Genomic DNA, 22,986 nt, shown 5'->3' with positions numbered 1-22,986 from the left:
TATGGCCCTGCTGATACCCAGGTGTCAGTGATGCTCCATGGCGGCTCTGTCACCAAGAACATCACCCTGAGGCCAGATGTCACTGTGCCCTTGCCTCTCCCTGCTAACCTGGAACTCACTGGAAGCCACACTTCCCATAAAACCTTGGTGGTCCAGGCCAGCGCTGACATCTCCGTAGTGTCTGTCAGCACCAAGAGCTACACTGTGGGTGCCACTGCCCTCCTACCTATGGAGAGCCTGGGCACCAGGTACTATGTAGTGACACCTGTTGGGAACTACACTTATGGCCTGACTGAGTTCGTGGTGGCCACTGGCGCCACCACCACTGCTATCAGCATCACCACCACTGCCACTTTCCACTATGCTGGGGCCACTTATGTCCCTGGTGCCGTGCTCCGCCTATTCCTGCAGCCCTACCACAGCCTGCAGCTCCAGAGCAGCCAGGACTTCACTGGCACAGTTGTGGTGGCCGACACCCCGGTGGCCGTCCTCAGTGGCCACACGTGTGTCAAGGTGTCTGCTGGCTTTGACTTCGTGGTGGAGCAGCTCCTCCCAATGACAGCATGGGGTAGGAGCTACATGGTGCCACCCAACCCACTGCAGACAGATGTTGACTTCGTTTATGTGGTGACAGATGAGGACAACACCATCACCTACAACACCGGGAGTGGGAATGCCACTGTGGCCATGGCGGCAGGGGAGGTGCAGACATTTGTGCTGAACCATAACTCCCACCTGTATATCAGTGCGATGGTGGCAGTGCAGGTGGTGTTTTTCTTCAGCGGGTCGTCCTGGCAAGATCCCTTCCTCCTTGTTGTCCCACCTGTCACTGCCCATTGCACTGCATTCCGCTTTAGCAGTGTGCCCAGCCAGTATAATCATGCCATCCTCATTGCACCCACCACTGCCACTGCCACCACCACCCTCAACCATCAGCCAGACACCACCATGGCATGGCAGGCCGTTCCTGGCACAGATTTCTCCTGGGCCAACATCACTGTGAGAGCAAAAATGCAGAGCGCTGAGAACTCGCAGGTGCCCATCGGGCTCCTGGTATTTGGGTTCCGGAGTCACACTGGATATGGCTTCCCGGGGCTCTGTGCTGCCAGTGAGTACAGTCAGTCCACTGTTTTGTCACCCCAATGGTTGGGTGTTGTGCAATTGACCATTCACGGGTTTTCCCCTTTTTTTCAGTCCCCACACCACTCTCCTGTGAGGATTTTCTATGTGAGGAGAGGTGTGAGATGGTGGATGGACAACCAGAGTGCATCCAGGAGACTTTCTCCACCTGTTGGCTTGCTGGCGGGTCACACTACCGCAGTTTTGATGGAAAAACCTTTGATTTCATGGGAACATGTGCCTACACCTTGACCACCATCTGCGATCCCGATCCCACCCTTCCTGTCTTCTCTGTTGAGGTCACAAAGAAGGAAAAGGAGAACTCCAAAGTTTCCTCCATCAGCTCCATCACCATCCATGTTGACAACATCACTGTCACTGCTGTCCAGTCAGAGAATGGGATGGTGAGGGTAAGCCATCATAATTTCCCAATTTTTAAAAATTTTGCTGAAATTACATATTTATCAATGATCTTGAGGGTCTCTTCCTAAATAATTCCTGGATTTGCTGGTGTGCAGGTAACCCTTGCATGAAAACACTTCTAGTCTTCTTGAACTCTATGCCAAATTTTGATGGATTTTGGTTGTTTTGATGGTTTTTGTTGTCCTCCAGGTGAACAACCACCGCTCGCACCTTCCCATCTCCCTCTCCCAGGGGAAGCTCCGCATCCACCAGAAGGGCAAATCCATGTTGATCCAATCAAATTTCAAGCTGAAAGTCCTCTACAACTGGGGTGATCATGTAGTGATCAAACTTCCGGCTGCTTTTTCTGGAAAAGTCTGCGGAATGTGTGGGAACAACAATGGGAATCCCCAAGATGACACTCTCTCTCCTGATGGAAAACAAGTGTGGGATTTTGTGGAATTTGGGCGGAGCTGGAAGGTGACCAGTGAGAGCAGCCACTGCCAGGACACTTGCGACGGTGACTGTGGGCGGTGCAGATGGGACCAGGTGGTGACATACAAGGCAGAGACCTGGTGTGGGAAGTTGTCCCAACATTCTGGGCCATTCCGGTCATGTCATGACACTATCAGTCCTAATATCTACGTGAAGAACTGTATCTATGACCTGTGTGCCAATGAGGGGCATCGTGATGCGCTGTGCCACGCCTTTGAGACCTATGCTGATGACTGCCAGGAGGAGGGGATCAATATTTCCGATTGGAGGACAACAGTGGGATGTCGTGAGTAGAGGATGGTTGGGTGAAAATACTCCTTGGGGTGGGAAGAGCCTAATTAATGTGGGACTAACGATCCATAGGATCATGGGTTGGGAAAGGTTATGGCAGCAGATCCAAGCAGGAAACCCATGGAAGGCCAGGGAGATTCCAGAAAGTCCATGTAGAAAGTCCACAAAGTCTGTGGAGTCTCTAGAAAATCTGAGCAAGAAGTCCTCAGAGACTCCAGAATGTCCAGGTAAAAGGTCTAGGAAGTCCATGGAGACTCCAGGATATCTGCGTAGATAGTCAAAGAAGTCTGTTCCACCGTGTGCTGCCCCACCCTGACTGCTGTCTCCCTCCCTGTCCAGCTCTCACTTGCCCACCCAACAGCACCTACAGCACCTGTGGCCTCGCCTGCCTCCCTACCTGCAACATCCCTGCTGTGTCATCCAGCTGTGCCACTGTCACCACCTGTGTGGACACCTGCATGTGCCACGAGGGCCTTGTCCTTGATGCCAATACCTGCATCCCCCCTTCTGAATGTGGCTGTGTCTTTCGGGGTCTCTTCTATGGTCTTCGCGAGGAATTTTGGGGTGACCTCACTTGCACCCAACGCTGTGTGTGTGACGCGGAGAAGCGGCAGGCAGTGTGCTGGGATTCTGGTTGTGGCACTGAGGAGGAATGCCGGGTGAAGGAGGGGATCCAGGATTGTTATCCCAAAAGTTTTGGGGTCTGCACTGCTGTTGGAGCCACCCACTATGAGACCTTTGATGGCAAGAGGTTCATCTTCCAGGGGACATGTGTCTACCTGTTGGTAGGGTTGTGTGAGGACACCCAAAATTTGGTGGGATTCCAGGTGTTGGTGCAGAATGGCCACCGAAGTGACAACCTCATGTTGTCCATCACCATGGTGACAGTCAAAGTCTACAACAAAACCATCAGCATCAGCAGGGAACATCCTGGAAAAATCATGGTGAGTTTAGGAAATGATCCCTTCTTTTTTCACCACATTCTCCACCTTGTCCCAAACCTCATCCCATTAATATCTGAAATGTAATTAAATCAACATAATTTGGCTGTTCCAGATCAAGTGGTTGATCAACCTCCTCTTGGGACTTGGTCCTTCTCATTCTCTTAAATCCAAAATTTAATTCAATTCAAAATTTAATTAAATTGATGCTTTTTGATTGCTCTGGCTGTTGAAAATAGTTTACTATCAATTTGCAAAGTTGATCAATTTTTATGGTTTTCTCCCCAGATTGATGAGCAGTTGATCAATCTCCCATATCACTACAGTGAAAGAAAGATTGTTGTCTATCGTCACGGGCAGGATGCGGTGGTAGTGACCAATTTTGGCCTTGTTGTCACCTATGACTGGTACAGCCACGTCACCACCATGGTGCCCAGTGGCTTCACCAATGCCCTCTGTGGGCTCTGTGGGAACTACAATGGTGCTGCAAGTGATGACATGATGATGAGGAACAACCATGTGACGTCAGACCCAGATGCCTTTGGGAGCAGCTGGAAGGTCACGGATGTCACTGGATGTCGTGAGAGGTCAACAGTGGAATGTTCCAGCACTCTTGCACCTTCCCGGCTGCAGCAGGAAGTCTCTGGGATGGGGTGTGAAATTATTTTGGAAGTGGATGGACCTTTCAGAGCATGTCATAGTCATGTTGATGGCCACCAGTACTTCCAGAGCTGCATCCATGACTCCTGCCTGTTCCCTGATCAGGAAGAAGGGATGTGTCCAATCATTGCCTTCTACGCCACCGCATGCCAGGCTGCTGGTGTGTCCATCGGGAGGTGGAGGACAGATAATTTCTGCCGTAAGTTGGGACAATGGGAGGGTTTTTCCTTCAGCAGTATCCAAAGGATCCTCAGGTCTGCTCCAAATCCATGTATGAACAACCTAGAGGTACATGGGAATCCAGTGGGAATTCCACCCAAAGTTTTGGTTGATCCCATAATCCACCCAAATTAAACCTTTCCTAAGGAAGAAGTTGTCTCATCTGGAATAATTTACCCCCTCAAAATCTCCAATTTCCTGGTGTTGGCTAAAAGGTGGATAATTTAGAGGGAGAACCATCAAAAAATGTACCAAAAATAGTGGAATTAGGTTAAAGGGATTCAGCCTGGAGATCAGTTGAGGACCCAATGTGGAGTGATCCCATTCTTTGAGTGAATGTTACATTTTTCTCCATACAAAGGTGAGAAATTGGGTGGTTTAGTGGAAGAATTCCTATTGAAATGGGCTGGGATGTTCTTTATGGATGATCATTGGATCATCATCCAATAATCATTGGATCGTCATTTGATGATGCCCCTTGTCACGTGCACAGGGATGAAAATTGAGAGTTTGCCATGGGCTAAAAAACCCTGTATTTGGTGAAGTTTGCACCTGAATTCCAGGAATGTTCCAGGATTTGGCTTGGAATTTCCTGATTCCTTATGAATCCCATTGTTTCCCGGCAGATATTCCCTGTCCTTCCAACAGCTCCTATGAGCTCTGCTCACACACCTGCAAGCACACCTGCAGCGCTGACTCTGCCACATGCCAAGGGCGGTGCCGTGAGGGTTGCACATGTCAGGATGGCTTCATGCTCAGCGGTGACGAGTGTGTCCCCATGTCCCACTGTGGCTGCAGCCACCATGGAGTCTACTACAAAGAGGGGGAGACATTCTACCCCACAGAGCAGGAGGTGTGCCAGTGCCTCTCTGGTGGCACTGTGGAGTGCCAAAATACTTCCTGTCCTGATGGTGGCCATGGGAAGGTCGTCAGTGATGTCGTCCAGTCTCCCTTGCAGCTGTACAGCACCTGTGTAGCCACAGGTGACCACACCTATGTTACCTTTGATGGGATGGCCTTCAACATCACTGGTACTTGCTCCTACATCCTCACCCAGACCTGCACAAGTGAAAACGTGACATCATTTATGGTCACAATCCAGAAGGAGGCGCGGCAGAAGGGGAAGGTCTCTGGGATCCAAGCGTTGTCTGTGGAAGTCTATGGGGTCACCTTGACCTTGAAACAAGGAAAAAGGGCAGATGTCATGGTAACGTGGCACTTTATGTTCCAAATCTCATGGGATCCCCCCAAACTGGGTTTCTTTATAGAAGGGACACCTCAGCCCATCTCCCATCCCAGTCCAACTTTTCTTTCTAAGCAAGATCTGTAAATGCATTAAAACCTTGGTTGGAAGTTGTTTTCCCTAATTTTTTTGTTCTACCTCAATCAACCCCAAAACTCTGTTTCCTTGGTGAGGGGAGCCCTCACCCCATCTCCAAGACTAATCCATCCTCATCCAAACTTTTTTCTTCCAAGTGGGATCCACAAATCTGTCAGAATATTGTTTGGAAGGTGTTTCCCCCAAATGTTTGGTCCCACCTCCTCACTGGAGGACTCTTCCTTCTCTATCCCAGGTGGATTCCATCTCCCACCACCTCCCCACCATCCTGAGTGAGGGACAGGTCCAGGTCTACCCACATGGGACAGGTGTCCTGCTCCGCACTGACTTTGGCCTCGTTGTCCACTATGACCTCGTCCAGCACGTGATGGTCACGGTCCCCCAGACCTACATGGGGCGCTTGTGTGGCCTCTGCGGCAACTACAATGGCCAAGGCAATGATGAGTTCCAGCTTTCCAGTGGCCAGCTGGCTCCAGATGCAACAGCCTTTGGATCTGCATGGAAAACAACAGATACACCTTGCAATGACACCTGTCCCAAGGATGAGTGTCCCACCTGCACAGAGGAGAAAGTGGCAGTCCTCCAAAAACCCAACTATTGTGGCCTACTCACGGCCTCTGAAGGTCCCTTTGGCTCCTGCCATCGCATCATTGACCCCATCCCGTATTCCCAATCCTGCATCCATGACCTCTGTATGATGGGAGGGGACACACATGTCCTGTGCCAGAGTATCCAGAGCTATGTCACTGCATGCCAAGGTGCCGGTGTCACCGTGGGGGCTTGGAGGACATCATCCTTCTGCCGTGAGTTTGGGAGGGCACAGGGGCAAATATCCCCTCTTTGGAGTTGGGAAGATCTCTAGGTGATACTGGAGTTTGGGGGGGGCACAGGTGGGGAATGTTCCTTGTTTGGGTCTGGGTGACAGTGCTGACACATAGGACATGGGATGATGGTGATGGGATGAGCTTTAAGGTCCCTTCCAACCCAACTCAATACATGATTCCATGAAACTTCCAGCCCCCACCTGCCCAGCCAACAGCACCTACTCCCTTTGCACCAACACCTGTGCCAACATCTGCACCGGAAATACCACCACCTGTCCCCAAACCTGCACTGAGGGCTGCCAGTGCCACCAGGGTTCTGTCTTTGACGGACACAGATGCGTTCCCGAGGATTACTGTGGATGCTTTAGGGATGGGGAATACTATAAGGTAGTTTTTCTGGCCTTTTTTCCTGTTTTTAGGCATTTGTGTCTTTTTTCCCTTCATTTTCTCCCTATTTTTATATGTTTGCTTCCTTTTTCCTTATATTCCTTCTTCCTTTTATTTTTATGTCCTTACCTATATTTTTCATGCATTTGTTTTCCTTTCTCTCATATTTCTCTGCATTTACTTCTGTTTTCATGGTGTTTTCCTTCTTTTTCCTGGCTTAATGTATTTATATTTTAAAAATTAATTTCCCCACATTTTCTCTATTTCTTATGCATTTACACCTTTCTTTCTTGCATTTTCCCCTACTTTTCTTTCTCATTTTCCCAGCACTTTCCCCTTTCCATCCTCCTATTTTTATGCCATATTTCCCGTGTTCCCTTTCTTTCCCCCTATTTCTAGGCAGTTACATCTTTTTTCTTCTCTGTATTTTTCTCTGTGTTTTGTGTTTGCATTTATTTTTCTGCATTTTCCCCATTTTTCCTTTATTTATGCTTTTCCCCAGCATTTCCCCCCTATTTTTATACATTTATGTCTTTTTTTTCCTGCATTTACCCTTTTTTCCCCCTTTTTATAGGGAAGGTATGCATGTACATCCCTTTGCCTAGCAATTTGTTCACTATTTTCCCTATTCTTCTGCACTTACATCATTTTTTCTGCATTTTTTCTTTTTATCTCCTATTTTCATGGATTTCCCTTTCTCTTTTCTCCCCCCTGCAGCCCCATGAGATGCTTTTCCAGGATCACTGCCAGCGCCGTTGCACCTGTGTCCCTGGCCAGGGCCTTACCTGCCATGACCACGCTTGCACTGAGGATGAATTCTGTGAAATCCAGGAAGGGGTCTTGGGATGCATCAAAAAAAGTGAGGAAAAATTGAGGGAAGAAGGGAGTTTTAGATGCAAAGTGGATCTGGGAGAGATTGAGGGGTTGATTGGGGAAAAAAGGGTAGGGGAGGTGGAGGGAACAGAATTCTGCCTCTAAGGGTCAGGGATGGGACAATTCTTCCCATGGTTTCTCCCAAGGTTTCTCGCTTGTTTTTCTTCCTCATCCCATGATGTTTCCCATGGTTCCTCCCATGTTTTCTCCCATCCCATGGTTTCTTCCATGATCTTTCCCATGCTTTTTGTCATTGTTTTTCCCATGGTTTTCCATGCTATGATTTCTCCCATTGTTCATTCCATGGTTGTTCCCATAGTTTCTTCCATCCCGTGATTTTTCCTATTCCATGGTCTTTCCCATCTTGCAGTTTTCTCTCTTATATGACTTCCCTCCACTTTCTTCTCCATCCTTTTGCCCAACCCATGGCTTCCCCCAGTGTTTATCTCCTATTTCACCCAGCCCATGGCTCATCCTGCTCTCCCTCCCCTCCCAGACCCCTGCAAGTCCCTGCACTGCCGCCCCAAGGAGCGCTGCCGGCCCCGCGGTGCCCAATCCCGTTGTGTCCCAGCCCTGGTCGCCACATGCTGGGCATGGGGTGACCCACACTTCCGAACCTTCGATGGCCTTGACTTTGACTTCCAAGGAACCTGCACCTACACCATGGCTGAATCCCATGGGAATGACCCTGGGCTGGTGCCCTTCAGGGTCCAGGCCAAGAATGACATCCGTGGTGGGATCCAATCTGTGTCCTATGTCTCCCTGGTCAAAGTTGACATCTATGGACAACGCATCTCCTTCCACCGGAATGAAAATGGAAGAGTCCGGGTGAGTTGGGTGGAGAATTTGGGCTTTTTCCCAACTTTTTGCTTCATCCAGCTCTTCCCTACCTCCTTCTTCATCCAGCAGTGCCAATGTTATTTTGGGATAAATCAATCAGATTGGGAGGCTGATTGTTGAAATATTGACATATTTTGGGAATAAAATGTTGGGATATGTTAGGAATAAAAAGTTGAGAAATTATGGGAACAAAATATGGGGAATAGAATATTTGGATATGTCAGGAACAGAATGTTGTGATAAGATTGGAATAAGATGTTGGGATTTGTTGGGAAAAAATATTGGGATATGTCAGCAAAAAACCAGGAATAAGATGTTGGGATAAACTGGGATAAAATGTTGGTGTGTCTAGGGAATAAAATATTAGGATATTTCAGGAATAAAATATTGGCATGCAACAGAAATAAAATACTGTGGAGTGTTTGGATATTCTGGGAATAAAATATTGGGTCATAGTGGGAATGGAATATTGGGACCTATCAGTAATAAAATATCCCTGGAATAAGGGATATGTTGGGATATGTAAAATGTAAAATGTGGGGATATGATGAGATTTAGTGTTGGAATATGCTGGGAATAAAGAATTGAGATATGTGAGGAATAAAATATTAGGATACATTTGGAATAAAATATTGATGTATGTTGAGAATAAAATATTGAGATAACTGAGAATGTTGGGCCATTGGCAGGTGAACGGGGAGGTGACGCTGCTCCCTGTGCTCCTGGCAGACGGGAAGGTGCGGGTCCATCCCAGTGGGCTCCGTGTTGCTCTGGAGACAGACTTTGGTCTCCAGGTCTCCTATGACTGGAACTGGCACCTCCAGATCAACCTCCCCAGCAGCTACTACCGCCACGTCCGTGGTCTCTGCGGGAATTTCAATCTCAAGCCCCTTGATGACATCCCTGAGGCTGGTGACAACATCACTGCAATTGTCACATGGGCCAAAAACTGGAAAAGTGCTGACTTTGAGGTTGATGACCCAATTTGTTGGGATTATTGTGATGGAGTATGCCCAGTGTGTGATGAGAAAAAGAAGGAGCTTTATGGCGGGAACCACTATTGTGGGATCATCAAAAAATCCTTCCAGGGGCCCTTCAGAGCATGTCACAACATAGTGAAGCCTCATGACTTCTATCGCAACTGCCTATCCGACCTGTGTCTGAGCAATGGGGCAAGGTCAATCCTCTGCCAGGTGCTGGAGACCTATGCAGCAACGTGTCAGAAGCATGGGGCCATGGTCCATGACTGGAGGACGCCATCAGGATGCCGTAAGGGCTGGGGTTTTCTTTGAGAAGGGAAAGAGCCAGAGTGGGGGAGGAGGGGAATGGAGTGGGATGCATCCTGGGTTGAAACCCTCAAATCTCTCAGGTGATCCTTGGAAATTCTCCTGGTGCTCCAGCTGCTTCTTGTGTCCCAGAACCCACCACATCTTTCCAAGAATCCATCCTACATTTTCAAGATCTTTCCCACATGTTCCAGGCCTTTATCATTGTGTTCCAGACCTCATCTTGTGCATTCCAGACACCATCCCACAAGGCCCAGACCCTTGCCACATGGCTCAGACCTCATCCCACTTGTCCCAGTCTTTTCCCACATTTTCCAGACCTTCCTCCTTGCAATCCAGGCCCTTCTTGTTTCCCAGATCCTTCCCCATGTTCAAGACCTTTTCCCAATCCCCACCTACTCTGTTGAATGCTGTCCACTCCCCTAATCCCTCCCTCATCCCAGTTTCCTCCCCCTGCAGCCTTACCTTGCCCTGAAAACAGCCACTATGAGCCCTGTGGCAATGCCTGTCCAGCCACCTGCTCCGACTGGGACAGTCCAGCCACCTGTGACCAGCCCTGCGTGGAGACCTGTGCCTGTAACACTGGCCACGTGCTCAGTGGCGGACAGTGCGTGCCGGTGTCACGCTGTGGCTGCACCCGTGATGGCCGCTACTACCATCCTGGCGAGGAGTTTTGGGGCGATGACACCTGTCACTCCAGGTGCAGGTGTGACATGGAGCTGGGAATGGTGGTGTGTGAGGACTCCGGGTGTAAGCCGGGTGAGGTGTGTGCAGTGGTGAAGGGTGTGCGGCGGTGCGTGGCCAACAGACACTCCATCTGCGTGGCCACTGGTGACCCCCACTATACCACCTTCGATGGGCGCCGCTATGACTTCATGGGTACCTGTGTCTACCTGTTAGCTGGGCTCTGCTCCACTGACCCCACCCTCATCCCCTTTGCTGTCACTGTGGAGAACAATCACCGTGGCAGTCACCTGGTCTCCTTCACCAAGGTGGTCACCATGGAGGTGTACAACATGACCCTCAGCCTCAGCCAGGAACATCCCCAGAAGGTCAAGGTAGGGATGAAGGAGATGATGGGGGTGGTTCAGAGTCATTGCATGGCATCTGGTGAGGGCTCGCTCAAGGTCATGGTATGGTCTTCAGGTGCGCTTCAAGGTCATCACATGACACTTGGGTGGAGTTTCAAGGTCCTTGTAAGGTGTTTCGGTGGATTTCAAAGTCATTTCAAGGCATCTGGTTGGGTTTCAGGATTCTTGTATGGTGTTTAGATGGGTTTCAAAGTCATTGGGGTGGCGTCTGGGTGGGCTTCACCTTGGTGGGCTTCAAAGCCATTGCATGGTGTCTTGGTGGGCTACAAAGCCGTTGTGTGACAGCTGTGGGTTTCAGGGCAATTCCATGGCATTGGGTTAGGTTTCAAGGTCATTGTATGGTCTTCAGGGGAGTTTCAAGGTCATCATGTGGTATCTAGGTGGTCTTTAAGGTCATTCTATGACACCTGGGTGGGTTTCAACTTCTTTGGGTACCTCATGCCACCTGCAACTCTCTTGCCAGGTTAATGGTGTCCTGTTGGACCTTCCCTTCACCCACAACCATCAGCTCCAGGTGTCTCTCCGTGGTGTCCATGGCTTCATCACCACTGAGATGGGTGTCACTGTGACCTTTGACTGGTACAGCTACGCCCGTGTCATCATCCCCAACACCTATGCTGGCGCCGTCTGTGGCCTCTGCGGCAATGCCAATGGTGACCCCCATGACGACTTTGTCACCCATGATGGCCACCATGCTGACAATGAGACCCACTTAGGGGACAGTTGGAAGGTCAGCGATGTCCCTGGGTGCTCAGCTGGGTGCAGCGAGGGCTGCCAGGTGTGCAGTGATGCCCAGAAACGTGCCTACCGTGGGGATAAGCACTGTGGGCTGCTGGGGAAGAAACGGGGGCCCTTTGCTGCCTGCCATGACATCATCGACCCCGGCCCTTACTTGGATGACTGTCTCTTTGACGCCTGCCTGTATGAGGGACACCAGGACACTGTGTGCCCGGCCATTGCCACCTATGTTGCTGCGTGCCAGAGCCAGGGCGCTGCCGTGCGGCCGTGGAGAACGGCTGCCTTCTGCAGTATGAGGGGACCTGGGGGGCTTGGGAGAGTGCAGGGGGGATTTTGGAGGGCAGAGAGGGACACAGGGTTTGGGCAAGGAGTTTTGGGCTGTCCATGGAGGTATTTGGGGTGTCTGGCAGGGGGAAGGGGAGTGGGGGCTGTCTGTGAGGGCTTTGGGGTTTCCATGGCAGGTTTGAAGTGTTCCCAGGGGTTTTTGGGTCTCCATGAGGAGCTTTAGGGTGTTAGTGGGGGTTTTGGGGTCTACACAGGGAGTTTTGGGGTGTCCATGGGGGATTTGAGGTCTGCACGAGGGGAGGCCTGGATGAGGGACTCTAGGGTTCAGACAAGGGAGTTTTGGGAAATCCATGGGAATTTGAGGTGTCCGTTAGGGTTTTGAGGCTTTGCAGGGAGTTTTTGCGGGGGTTTTGGTGTTCCCAACCCTTCTCCCTTCCTGACAGGCCTTGTGTGCCCCCCAAACCAACACTATGAGCTCTGCGGCCCTCCCTGCCCTCCCACCTGCCAAGGTGAAGTTGGACCTCAGGACTGCTCTGATGCTTCCACATGCTTTGAAGGTTGTTTCTGTGATCCTGGATTTTTCCGGAGTGGGGATAACTGTGTGCCCCTCCCCCAGTGTGGCTGTGTTTTGGAGGGCCGCTACTACCCCCGGGGAGAGCAGTTTTACTCTGCGCCCCCCTGCACTGAACGCTGCACCTGCTCCGAAAATGGGAGGCTGGATTGTCACCCCACTCCAGGCTGCTCCAGTGACGAGGAATGCACAGTGCAGGACGGGGTACTGGGGTGCCACCCCCGCACCTGCAGACAGTGCCAGGTTTTGGGGGCAGGGGCTTACAGCACCTTCGATGGGCACCTGGGGAATTTTGGGGGGTCCTGCACCCTCCTACTGCTGGAGTTGGAGAGGGGTGAGCCTGAAGAAGAGCTGGAGCCTATCACAGTGGCCTTGGAGCAGGAGGACACAGAGGTGCAGCGGGTGACGGTGGTGGCGCACGGGGTGACTGTGGTGATGGACAGGGGACAGCAGTGGGAGGTGATGGTGAGTGGAGGCCCTGGGGGCTTGGGGTTGCAAGCCCTGGTTCTGGGGGAAAAAAGATACTTGGGGGGCAAAAAAGGGAATGGAAATGGGGTTTTGGGAGGTGCAGCAGTGAGGAAAGGCCTTGTTTAAGGTGAAAGCTCTGACTTTGGGGTGCACACCCTGTTTTTCAGGAGCAAGCCATGTTTTGGGGGCAATGCTTTTGGGGGTGAAAGCCTGGTTTCGCAGATACAAACCCTGTTTGGGGTACACACACCACTTTTGGGCTGTACAGATCCTTTCTGGTGTGCTAGCCGTGTGATTGAGGTGGAAACCATGATTTTGGGGTTGAAAACTCTCTTTTTGGAGTGTAATCACCATCCCTTTTTGGGATGTAAACCATGGGTTTGAGGTGCACAGAAGGAAGTCCAGACCCTAGTTTTGAGGGTGCAAACCCTGCTTTGGGGGATGCAAAACCTGGGGGGGTTTTGGGGGATTAACCCACCCTTGGTCGTCCGACTTCCCTTTTGAGATCCTCACCCCTGTCTCCCCCAGGTGGATGGCGAGCGCCACTTGCTGCCGCTGTGGCTGCGTGGGGGTGCAGTGGGGGTGGCGCAGGTGGGGTCCCACCGGCTGCTCCAGGTCCAGGGGGGTCCCAAAATCCTCTACGATGGCAACGCGTATATGGTGCTGACGCTGCCCCCCGCATCCCACCGCCCCCGGGGCCTCTGCGGCAACTTCAACGGGGACCCACACGACGACGACCCTGACAGGGAGGCTCTGGGCATCTCCCCCCCAAACTGCACCCGCCTGGCGCCCGCCCCCAGCTGCTCCCAGGCCCAAGCAGGGCGCTGCGCAGTTCTCGAGGACCCCGAGGGACCCTTTGCGGGGTGTCACAGGGTGGTGCCGCCCCGCACATACCTGGTGACCTGTGAGCGCCAGGTGTGCGGGGGGGATGGAGACCCCTGCACCGGCTTTCAGGGCTATGCAGCCGCTTGCCAGGCAGCTGGAGGTGCACTCCAGGAGTGGCGGGAGGCCACGGGTTGCTGTGAGTACATGGAGGGCTTGGGAGTTTTGGAGGGGGTCGGGAATTTGAGGTGACAAGATGATTGGAGTTGGGAATTTGGGGTAGTGAAGTTTTGGGAGGATGGGAATTCACGGGTCAGGATTTTTGAGGGGGCAGGAATTCTGCAGGGAGTGGAAATTTTGGTGGGGGTGGGAATTTGGAGGTTTGGGGGAGTGGAATGGAGCAGGGTCTCATTCCTGCATGGAAAAAGGGGTACATGTCTGCATTACTAAGCCCCCATCTGGGGAATGCTCAAATCACACCCCCAAAGGGGACCCCCCCCCCCAAAACGGGGGGAAGCCTGTGTCCCCTGGTGGAACCCTGTACAACCAGTGGGGCCCCCGTCGTCTCCAAATGGGAGCCCCATGGGAGCATCCACCCCAAAGATGGGATGGCATTGATCCCAGAAGACACCTATTGACCCCAGATGACCCCCCAGTAGCTCCACTGCCTCCCATTGACTCCCTTTGTTTCTTCCCTCCTTTTCCCAGCCCTCACCTGCCCTCCCAAGAGCCACTACCAGTTGTGTGCCCGCACCTGTGAGCACACCTGTGCAGGTGTGTCAGCCCCGCCCCCCTGCAGTGAGCGCTGCTTTGAGGGGTGTCAGTGCGCTGAGGGGCTGCTGTTCGACGGGGCCCGCTGCGTCCTCCCGGGCACCTGTGGCTGCCTCCACCAGGGGCGCTACTTCCAGGTGAGTGTGGCCCCAGTGCCTCCCAGTACAGCCCAGTTCCAGCCCTAGCTCCTTCCAAGCTCCCCATGATGATCCTGGGTCCCTTCAGTGTGCTCCCACAGTGTCCCCAGTCCCTCCCAGTACACCCCAGCATCCCCCATGTCACCATTTCTCCATGTGTGTCCCACTTTCCCCAGACACATCCCCCAGTAGACCCTTTAGCCCAGGGTCTCTCCTCACGGTGAGAGCTCAGGGTCTCTCCTCCCTTCCAGTCTCCCCTGGTATTCCCTGTATTGTCCACAGTCCCTCCCAGGGCAATCGAGTCCTCCCCCAGTTTCCTCCCCAGTGCTCCCAATCCCTCCCAATTTGTCTCTGTTCCCTCCACAGTTCCTCTGAATGCATCCCAGTTTCTTAGTGGGGTAACTTAGTGTCCTTCCCAGTGTCTCCCAGCATGTCCCAGTGTCTCCCTGTGTCTGCACCAGTGTTCCCAGTGTCCCCCAGCAGGTCCCAGTACCCCCAAAGTGCCCCCCATGGGGGACATGGGGATGTGTGGGGACATGGCCACATGCTGGGGACATGCTGGTGGTTCCCATGGGCACCCATTGGGAATATGGAGACACACAGGGGATATGGGAGCCATGGGCCCCCTTCCTTCCTCCCATGAGACCTCACAGCGTCATCATCCCCATGTTTTGGCTGTTTTAGGCCACTTTTCCCCACTTTTCACATTTTATCCATGGAAAATAGATCGCTGAGGCCATCCTGACCTCTGACTGCTCCCAATCCTGCACCTGCCGGGGGCCTGGGGGCCTCCAGTGCCGCCCCTTCACTTGCCCCTTTGGCCACACCTGCGGCCTCCGTGATGGCACACGCACCTGCATTGCACGCCCAGGGCACTGTGCTCTGTCCCCTGCCACTCGCTTCGTCACCTTTGATGGTGTCACTGGCCCCACCCTGGTCACTGGCATCTATGTGGTGGCCAGCGTGTGTGACCCCCGGGACCCCATGTGGTTCCGGCTGCTGGGGGACATCAGGGACGTTGGGGACCAGCCAGCAGTAGTGGCACTTCACCTCTTCACCCCCCACGGCCTCATCACTGTGCAGAGGAACAGGAAGGTCTGGGTAAGTTTTCACCACCCTGGCTGGTACCCAAAAATGCTGTCACCACTGCATGTTGTCACTCTAAACATCATTCTAACCTTCATTTTAATTAAAAAAAAAATGATATTTTTCCCTAATTTCAGACCTGGTAAGAGTCCACATGGGTTGACCCATTCTGCCAGCACCACAGGATGTTCTTACCTTAATTTTTCCCAAATTGCTCTATTATGCTCCCAGTTTCCTGCCAGTGAAGCACCTTTGTGGGTCATGGTCACTAAGAGACATCCATAAATTGACACACCCCATAATTTTGACCAAAATTGCTCTTTATTCTCCCAATTTCATGTCAGAGAATCACCTACATGGGTTGTCCCTCATCTTACCCCCACCATGCCTTGATGCATCCCATCATTTTCCCACAAACTCCCTCTTTTCCACACAGATTCTTCCAACTACCCTTCACCCCTGCATCACCCCAAATCCCCTTTTTTCCATTATTTTGGTGTTTTCCAGCTCAACGGGATCCCCACTCCCCTGCCCGCGGAGTTCCCAGGACCATTGACCATCACGGAGACACGCACAACACTCCGGATCAGTCGAACCCCGGGATTTCTGGTGGAACTGGGCGCTGTGGGGGTGACAGTGGAGGTGCCCAGGGAGGCACGGGCGAGGCTCTGTGGCCTCTGCGGTGACTATGACGGTGCCGCCGGCAATGACCTGCGAGGGCCCGATGGGACGGTGACAAGTGACACACGGGCACTGGCCGAGGCCTGGCGGGCACCCGACTTCACCTGTCACCATTGAGTCAGAGATGACACGTAGTCGGATTAGAAAGCAAAGTGGCAAAAACTCTTGTTTATTTCATCCTCGCTTCTTTTATAGCTTAGTTTGCGACAGGTGGTCATTTAATCAATACATTTCACCTGATTGGCTAATTAAAAAGACACCCATTTGTAAACAATCTTATTAGAAAAACCACCTGCAGGCTGTTTTAATATTTGGCTGTCATTGTTTATCCCCAGCTCCCTAAACCTTTCCAGGCTGATTCTGGGAAAACTTATCTAGCTTTCTCTATCTCTGATCAGGCTATCACATCCACAATCACCCAGGTGGGTGATACCAGGGGCACACTGGGAGAGGGGGGATTGGGGCGTCTTGGGGGTGGCACTAGAGGGAACAGTGCCAAAAAAAGGGAGAAAGCCTAAAAAAGAGGGGAAGAATCCCCCAAAGAAGGGAAAGAAGGCCCAAAAGATGGAAAAGAGACTGAAAAGAGGAAAAGGAGTTCCCCAAAAGGGAGAAAAGAGCCCTGAAAAGATGGGAAAGGAGACCAAAAAGAGGGTGAAGAGCCAAAACTGGGGAAAGGACCCCAAAATTTAGGATAAGAGACCAAAAAAAGGAGCAAGAGCATGGGGGGGGTGGGGGAAATAACCCCAAAAGATGGGAAAAGAGACCCGTAAACAGGGAAAGGAGTCAACAGAGGAAAAGAACTGAAACAAGTGGAAAGAGATAAAAAAAAAAAGAGAAAAGAAAGTGTAAGGGATCCCCCAAATGAGAATAGAAACTCAAAGGGATGGCAAAGACACCAAAAATGAGTGTAGGACCCAAGAATTGGGGAAAGGAATATTAAAAAGGGAGCAAGAGCGCAAAAAAAATAGGGGGAAAGAGAGACAAGAAAGAGTGACACCAGAAATAGGAGAAAGAACCCTCCACAAAGGGGGGAAGAGGGGTGGGAGAGAAGCATAAAAAAGGGGAGAAAAAAGATTCCAAAATAAGGGAAAAGCAAATAAAAAAGGGGGAAATAGACTCTTAAACTGGGGTAAGAGATGAACAAGAGGGGAAAGAGTAAAAAAATGGGCATAGCAAGTCCAGAAAAAGGGGAAAAGACCCTTAATTGGGGGAAACTGCCACAAAGTCCCCTTTGAGTTTGTCTTTCTTCCCACCCAGTGATGTGGAAAATTGACATTTCACCTGGGTGGTCATGCCCTATCACTGGCATCATCATCAAACAGCCTCAGATCCAGAAAACCTGGATTTTTATAAGTCCCAAAACTGTGCTTTCATCCCCAAAATGAAACCTGGGAGAAAACAACATTTGCGGGTCACCTGGGATAAAATCCTGGGAATTCTGGGAAAATGCTGGGTGGCAGTGGGGGGCTGTTGAGGGCTGTTCCCATGTTCCCACCCTGTCCTGCCACGGGTGGTTCTGGGTTCTGCGTCCCCCCTTCCCCCAGCCTCCCGTCGGTCAGTATTTCCCAACGCCTGAGTCCCGGGGGGGGGGGGGCGGGGAAGGGTGGGGTGGCACCCGGATGTTTGGTGCCAGGGAGGGGAGGGGGTTCCCGGACATCTGAGTCCACCAGGGGAGGTGTGTGCTACGGCACACATGGAGGGGACCCCTCACCACTATCCCCAGTTCCTCCCAGTACATGCCAGTACCCATCCCCCAGTCATCCCCAGTGTGCTTTCTGGTATCCCCAGTCTCTCCCAGTACAACAAACCCCTACCCCACCCGTCTCTTTCAGCTTCCCTCAGCTGCCCCCAGTATACCTCCATGATAAATGGATATGATTCGTGCTAACTACATTGTAACTATATGAACATTTTAGAAATTATTTGCTAATAATGGGAAAGCAGATGGACCCTTTACAGTTGTTACATGTGAAAAATAGTATACAGGATATAGTATAGAGATAAGCTAGATCCTAAAACAGAATCAGCCTTGGGATGAGCAAAGTTGGGACGATTCCAGATCTGTAGTGGTAGAGTAGTGGTCTTATCTATGAAATAATAAGGCTTATTTGGAACATAATGCTTAACTTTACATAACACAAAGCTTAATGCACATGCACAACCTGCATGGTTATTCAGGAGGCAGCGAGGAAGATGGTGAGCCTTCCTCTGAAAAGACTACCAAAAAAAACCAGTAGACCCCAAGCGGAACATGTGCTATGCAGTATAGTGACGTAGATTTTAAGAATCCAAAATAGGAGATTTGGGGAATATGTATGTGCATATAGTATATAAGCTGTGTTTGCATTCCATTGTTCCTTGTAAGGGAGGCAGGGTAAGAACACCCCCCCCCCCCCCGCCACGCCCCCATACCCTGATCTGTTTTACTTATGCTTTATATGAACCTTAATCATACTTAATTAACCACTGCCAAATTTTTGTATATGCTTGATTATATTTTATATACTTGATTGTATTTATTTTATGTAAAATTGCTGTTTGATTAAAATGGCTGCTAAATTCAATTTTGTTGTTTATTAAATTAGACATATAGAACTTCATTCATAAGAATTTGGTGATGAAACCTGGGAACTCCAGCCTGGGGGAAGGGAGGCTAGTCTTGGGAAGGAGGTCCCCACCAATCTTTAAGGTGGTCCCAAGGTTAGACTCGCTTCCCTTGGAGAAGGTGTTCCAATTACAATAAAGCATAAACAAAAGAAGCTAGCGATAGGAAGCACAAAAAAGGGCTCCCTTTAGGAGTGCCATCTAAAGGTAAAAGTGCCCATGAAATGTCTTGTGCCCAAGAACCATGAGGAAAAGCGGACTGTGTGAGTTGGGCAGGGGGGTGGCTGTGTGCTTGTGTGTGTGTGTGTGTGTGTGTGTGCATGGAAATTTCGAAAAGTAAAAAGCGAGCAGAAAATGATCAATTATTGTATGTTTGAATGGACAAAGGAATGATAACTGATATTAGCCAAAGTTCGGATCATCTGAAGACTGGATTTGTCAGGATTTAAATCTGTATGTAAATTCAAAGGACCCTTTTGATCAGGAAGAGAGCAACGATGCTGCCTGTGGCTTCCCTGGGGGGAGGGGTGAATTTATTGCCCGAAGGCAGGAAAGTGAGGGTTATCCATTGTATCCTTTACAAACTAGAGGGCAAGCAGACAAAAAGGACAGACAAGAGCCATGGGATCCATTAAATCAACTCCCACCCCCTTACAGACAACGTAATCAGCCCATTCAGCCCCAAGTCCCTGAAGGTCCTCCTGTAAAGGCAAATGCACCCCCTATTCAGGAGGAGCCAGAAGCACAGAGAACTAGAGGTGGGAGGGGATGGGGAGAAGAAAGTGACGAGGGAGATGGGGAAGCAGAAAAGGGTGATCAATTATACCCTCTCAGAGAGGTTCCAATGGCAAATCCAGTGTCAGGACAGGGACCTACTGGTATGTGAGTGCTCCCCTGAGCACAGGGGACGTTAGAGAATTTAAGAAGCAGATGGGCAAGCTGTTAGAGGATCCTATCGTGTGGAAACCCAGGGCACCGGGAATAATTCTCTGCCTGCTCTGGGGTGCCCTGACCCCCAGGGAAGCACTGACTTTGACACTCATTCATGGAGAAAGTTTCCTAGACTTCAAGATAGACTAGAATCCACAAAAGTGTGAAATAGATTATGGAAAGTAGTGTAGGTGTCTCACTTGGTGAGAAATTTAGGGTTTGGTATTTTTAGTATGTTGTGGATGGAAGCAAGATGGAGGGCACAGGGTGTCATCCTGGGTTTCTTCTTCATGCTTCTTCTTCCTTCTTCTTCATGGTTTGGGTGGCATTTTGTAATTGGGCAAAAAAGTCTGCATTGCAGGCTCTTTGGGATCAGTTATTGGGTTAAAAGGGAAAATAATCCAGGTGTCAGTTCTTCATTGGATAGTTTAGTCTTAGGAGTCCTTGAAACGAGATTGTTGGCCATTTCGTGCCTTCTAATGAAAAGCTGCCAAACTCACAGTAGTGAGACTGTTTTACTGGTAAGAAATAATAAGCACTTGAGTCTGAACATGAACTACCGTCTCAAGTGCCTTTAATCCAGACACAGAGAAACTGACAACTGGTACCGCCACACTATTGGAGTAGCAGAGAAATTAGATCAGTTCTTGGAGCTGAATATATACACCTGGGTGGACCTGCAGTCTATCCTAGGAATCTTGTTTACAATGGAAGAGAGATAAATGATTAGACATTCAGGAATGCGAGTTTGGGATAGAGAACATAAGGGGCAGGACAGGGAGGATCAGAAATGGCCTATGCAAGATCCAAATTGGAATAATCAGGAGGCGGGACATAGGCAGAATATGAGTGATCTCCGGTGAATGATTATCCGAGGAATTCGGGAAGCAGTGCCCAGAGGGCAAAATATAGGAAAAACTTTAAGTGAGCATCAAGGGAAGGATGAATCCCTGGTAGAATGGTAAGAGAGACTAAGAAAAGATTTGCAGCTATACTCAGGCATAGACCCCGATACCACAGCAGGGCAGGTTCTTTTGAAAACACAATTTGTAGCTAAGTCCTGGGGGGACATCAGGAAGAAACTGGAAAAATTAGAAGATTGGCTGGATAGGGGGCTTCAGGAATTGTTGAGGGGAGCACAGAAAGTGTATGTAAGAAGGGATGAGCAAAAGCAAAAGACGAAAGCAAAGATTTTGATAACAGCACTCAGGGAAACACAGGCAGCCATGAACACAGGGAAGTCCTCAGGAAAGTATAAACAGCAGAAAAAATCAGGCTCCACCTCTGGGGACATGAGACCCACGTGTTTTTCCTGCCACAAGAAGGGAAACGTACAAAATTCTTGTCCTACCTCTGGGGGTACAGGACCCACCTCTTTTTATTGCCACAAAAAAGGACATCTGCAAAAAGTCTGTAGAAAAAGGCAACAGGATGAAAAAATATTTCCAAGAAGATTAGGGAGATCAGTGGCTCTATTTAATGAGGACCAAAACGCCAGAAGACCACTTGATAAAACTAAAGATAGGTCCTCACAAGGAAGAAATAACATTTTTAGTGGACACAGGGGGCCTCTAGGTCCACAGTTAGAAAATTATCACAGGGTGTGAAATAAAATGTGAATGTGTCCCAGTAATTTGGATTAAGAGAGAAGCTTTTCAGGTCACTGTGATTAAAAATGTGCAAATTGAAATGTGCAAAAAATTTGGATTGAATGATTTGTTACCAATACTTGAGGCTGATAATAATTTATTAGGAAGGGATTTAATAACAGCCTTGGGGATTAAAATAACACCTTGTGAAGGAAAACTTAAAGTCTATTCTAAAACTGAAGATGATAATCTGGAGATTAGTGACACCATATGGTATTCCGATGAAGTAGGAAAGTTAAACATTCAGTCTATTTGTGTTGAAATACAGAACCCAGAAATCCCCAATAGAGTAAAACAATATCCAATATCATTAGAGGGTTGGAAGGGATTGAAATTGGCAATTGAGAATTTAATACATCAGGGAGTATTAGAACCCTGTATGTCTCCACGTAACACCCCCATTCTTCTGGTAAAGAAGCCCAATGGTAGTTACTGACTAGTTCAGGATCTCAGAGTGGTGAATCAAAGAACCATTACCTGCTCTCCAGTAGTAGCTAATCCATACACATTACTTAACCAATTACCCCCTAATTACACTTGGTACAGTGTAGTGAATTTAAAGGATGCTTTTTGGACTTGCCCTCCGAATGAAGGCAGAAGGGATTATTTCAGTTTTGAGTGGGAAGATCCAGACACAGGCAGAAAAGAACAGCTTAGGTGGACAGTACTACCCCAAGGTTTCACTGATTCACTGAATCTTTTGAAGTTCTTTGAGTTGCCCAAAGGAATTAAATTGCTACAGTATGTAGATGTTAGTAGCAGGAGAAACCGAAGAGGAAACTAGAAAGGGTACTATTAAGCTTTTTAATTTTTTGGAAGAAAACAGGCTGAAGACATTCAGGTCAAAATTATCAGTTTGTGGAGTCAGAAGTGCGGTATTTAGGTCATTGGATCAGTAAGGGAAAGAAAAACTAAATCCTGGCAGGGTCTCAGAAATATTAAACATGGGACCCCTGAAGTCAAAAAGAGAAATAAGGCAGTTTTTGGGTCTTCTGGGGTATTGCAGGCAGTGAATAGAAGGATTCAGTGGAAGAGTAAAATTCTTATATGAGAAATTAACAACAAATCACTTAAAATGGACCAAAAAGGATCAGGAAAACTTTGAACAAATTAAAGAAGTCCTACTGCAAGCTCCTATACTAAGTCTTCCCTTTTTAGACAAGCCTTTTCAATTATTTGTTAATACAACTGATCCAACAGCTTATGGAGTATTGACTCAGGACTGGGCGGGAAGGCGAAAGCCAGTAGGATATTATTCCAAATTACTAGATCCAGTTAGTAAGGATTGGGCAACAGGTTTACAAGCTCTAGTAGCAACTGCTTTGTTAGCAGAAGAGGCTTGAAAAGTAACCTTTGGGGAACCATTGGAAGTATACACTCCCCACAATATTAGAGGAATTCTCACTCAAAAGGCTGAAAAATGGTTAACTGATAGCCGAATATTAAAATATGAGTCCATCTTGATAACCTCCCCTGA

General features: G+C 49.6%; 1 protein-coding gene across 1 annotated transcript; it reads left to right on the top strand.

Annotated features, from left to right (window-relative positions):
* The first annotated feature begins 228 nt into the window (after nt 1-228).
* Nucleotides 229-16,443, top strand: LOC136559813 (IgGFc-binding protein-like). Its single transcript, XM_066555209.1, has 18 exons — nt 229-1,108; nt 1,195-1,529; nt 1,732-2,302; nt 2,647-3,251; nt 3,537-3,772; nt 3,807-4,107; nt 5,702-6,269; nt 6,484-6,677; nt 7,395-7,536; nt 8,047-8,378; nt 9,080-9,659; nt 10,136-10,734; nt 11,231-11,764; nt 12,407-12,826; nt 13,358-13,850; nt 14,360-14,559; nt 15,286-15,660; nt 16,153-16,443. The coding sequence occupies exons 1-18, from the start codon at nt 229-231 to the stop codon at nt 16,441-16,443; spliced, it is 7,656 nt and encodes a 2,551-aa protein (XP_066411306.1).
* Nucleotides 16,444-22,986: the final 6,543 nt, after the last annotated feature.

Source organism: Molothrus aeneus, chromosome 9 (assembly GCF_037042795.1).
Source record: "Molothrus aeneus isolate 106 chromosome 9, BPBGC_Maene_1.0, whole genome shotgun sequence".
NCBI classification, from domain to species: Eukaryota; Metazoa; Chordata; class Aves; order Passeriformes; family Icteridae; genus Molothrus; species Molothrus aeneus.
Note: the sequence above shows the minus strand (reverse complement) of the source record. Positions and strands in the feature narration are given on the sequence as shown.

Bases quoted from the DNA above. Each gene is read 5' to 3' on its own strand.
- LOC136559813 (XM_066555209.1), top strand. From the start codon at position 229: ATGGAGAGCCTGGGCACCAGGTACTATGTAGTGACACCTGTTGGGAAC. The intron at 8,379-9,079 runs GTGAGTTGGGTG...GGCCATTGGCAG, and splicing joins ATGAAAATGGAAGAGTCCGG to GTGAACGGGGAGGTGACGCT. The intron at 9,660-10,135 runs GTAAGGGCTGGG...CTCCCCCTGCAG, and splicing joins GAGGACGCCATCAGGATGCC to CCTTACCTTGCCCTGAAAAC.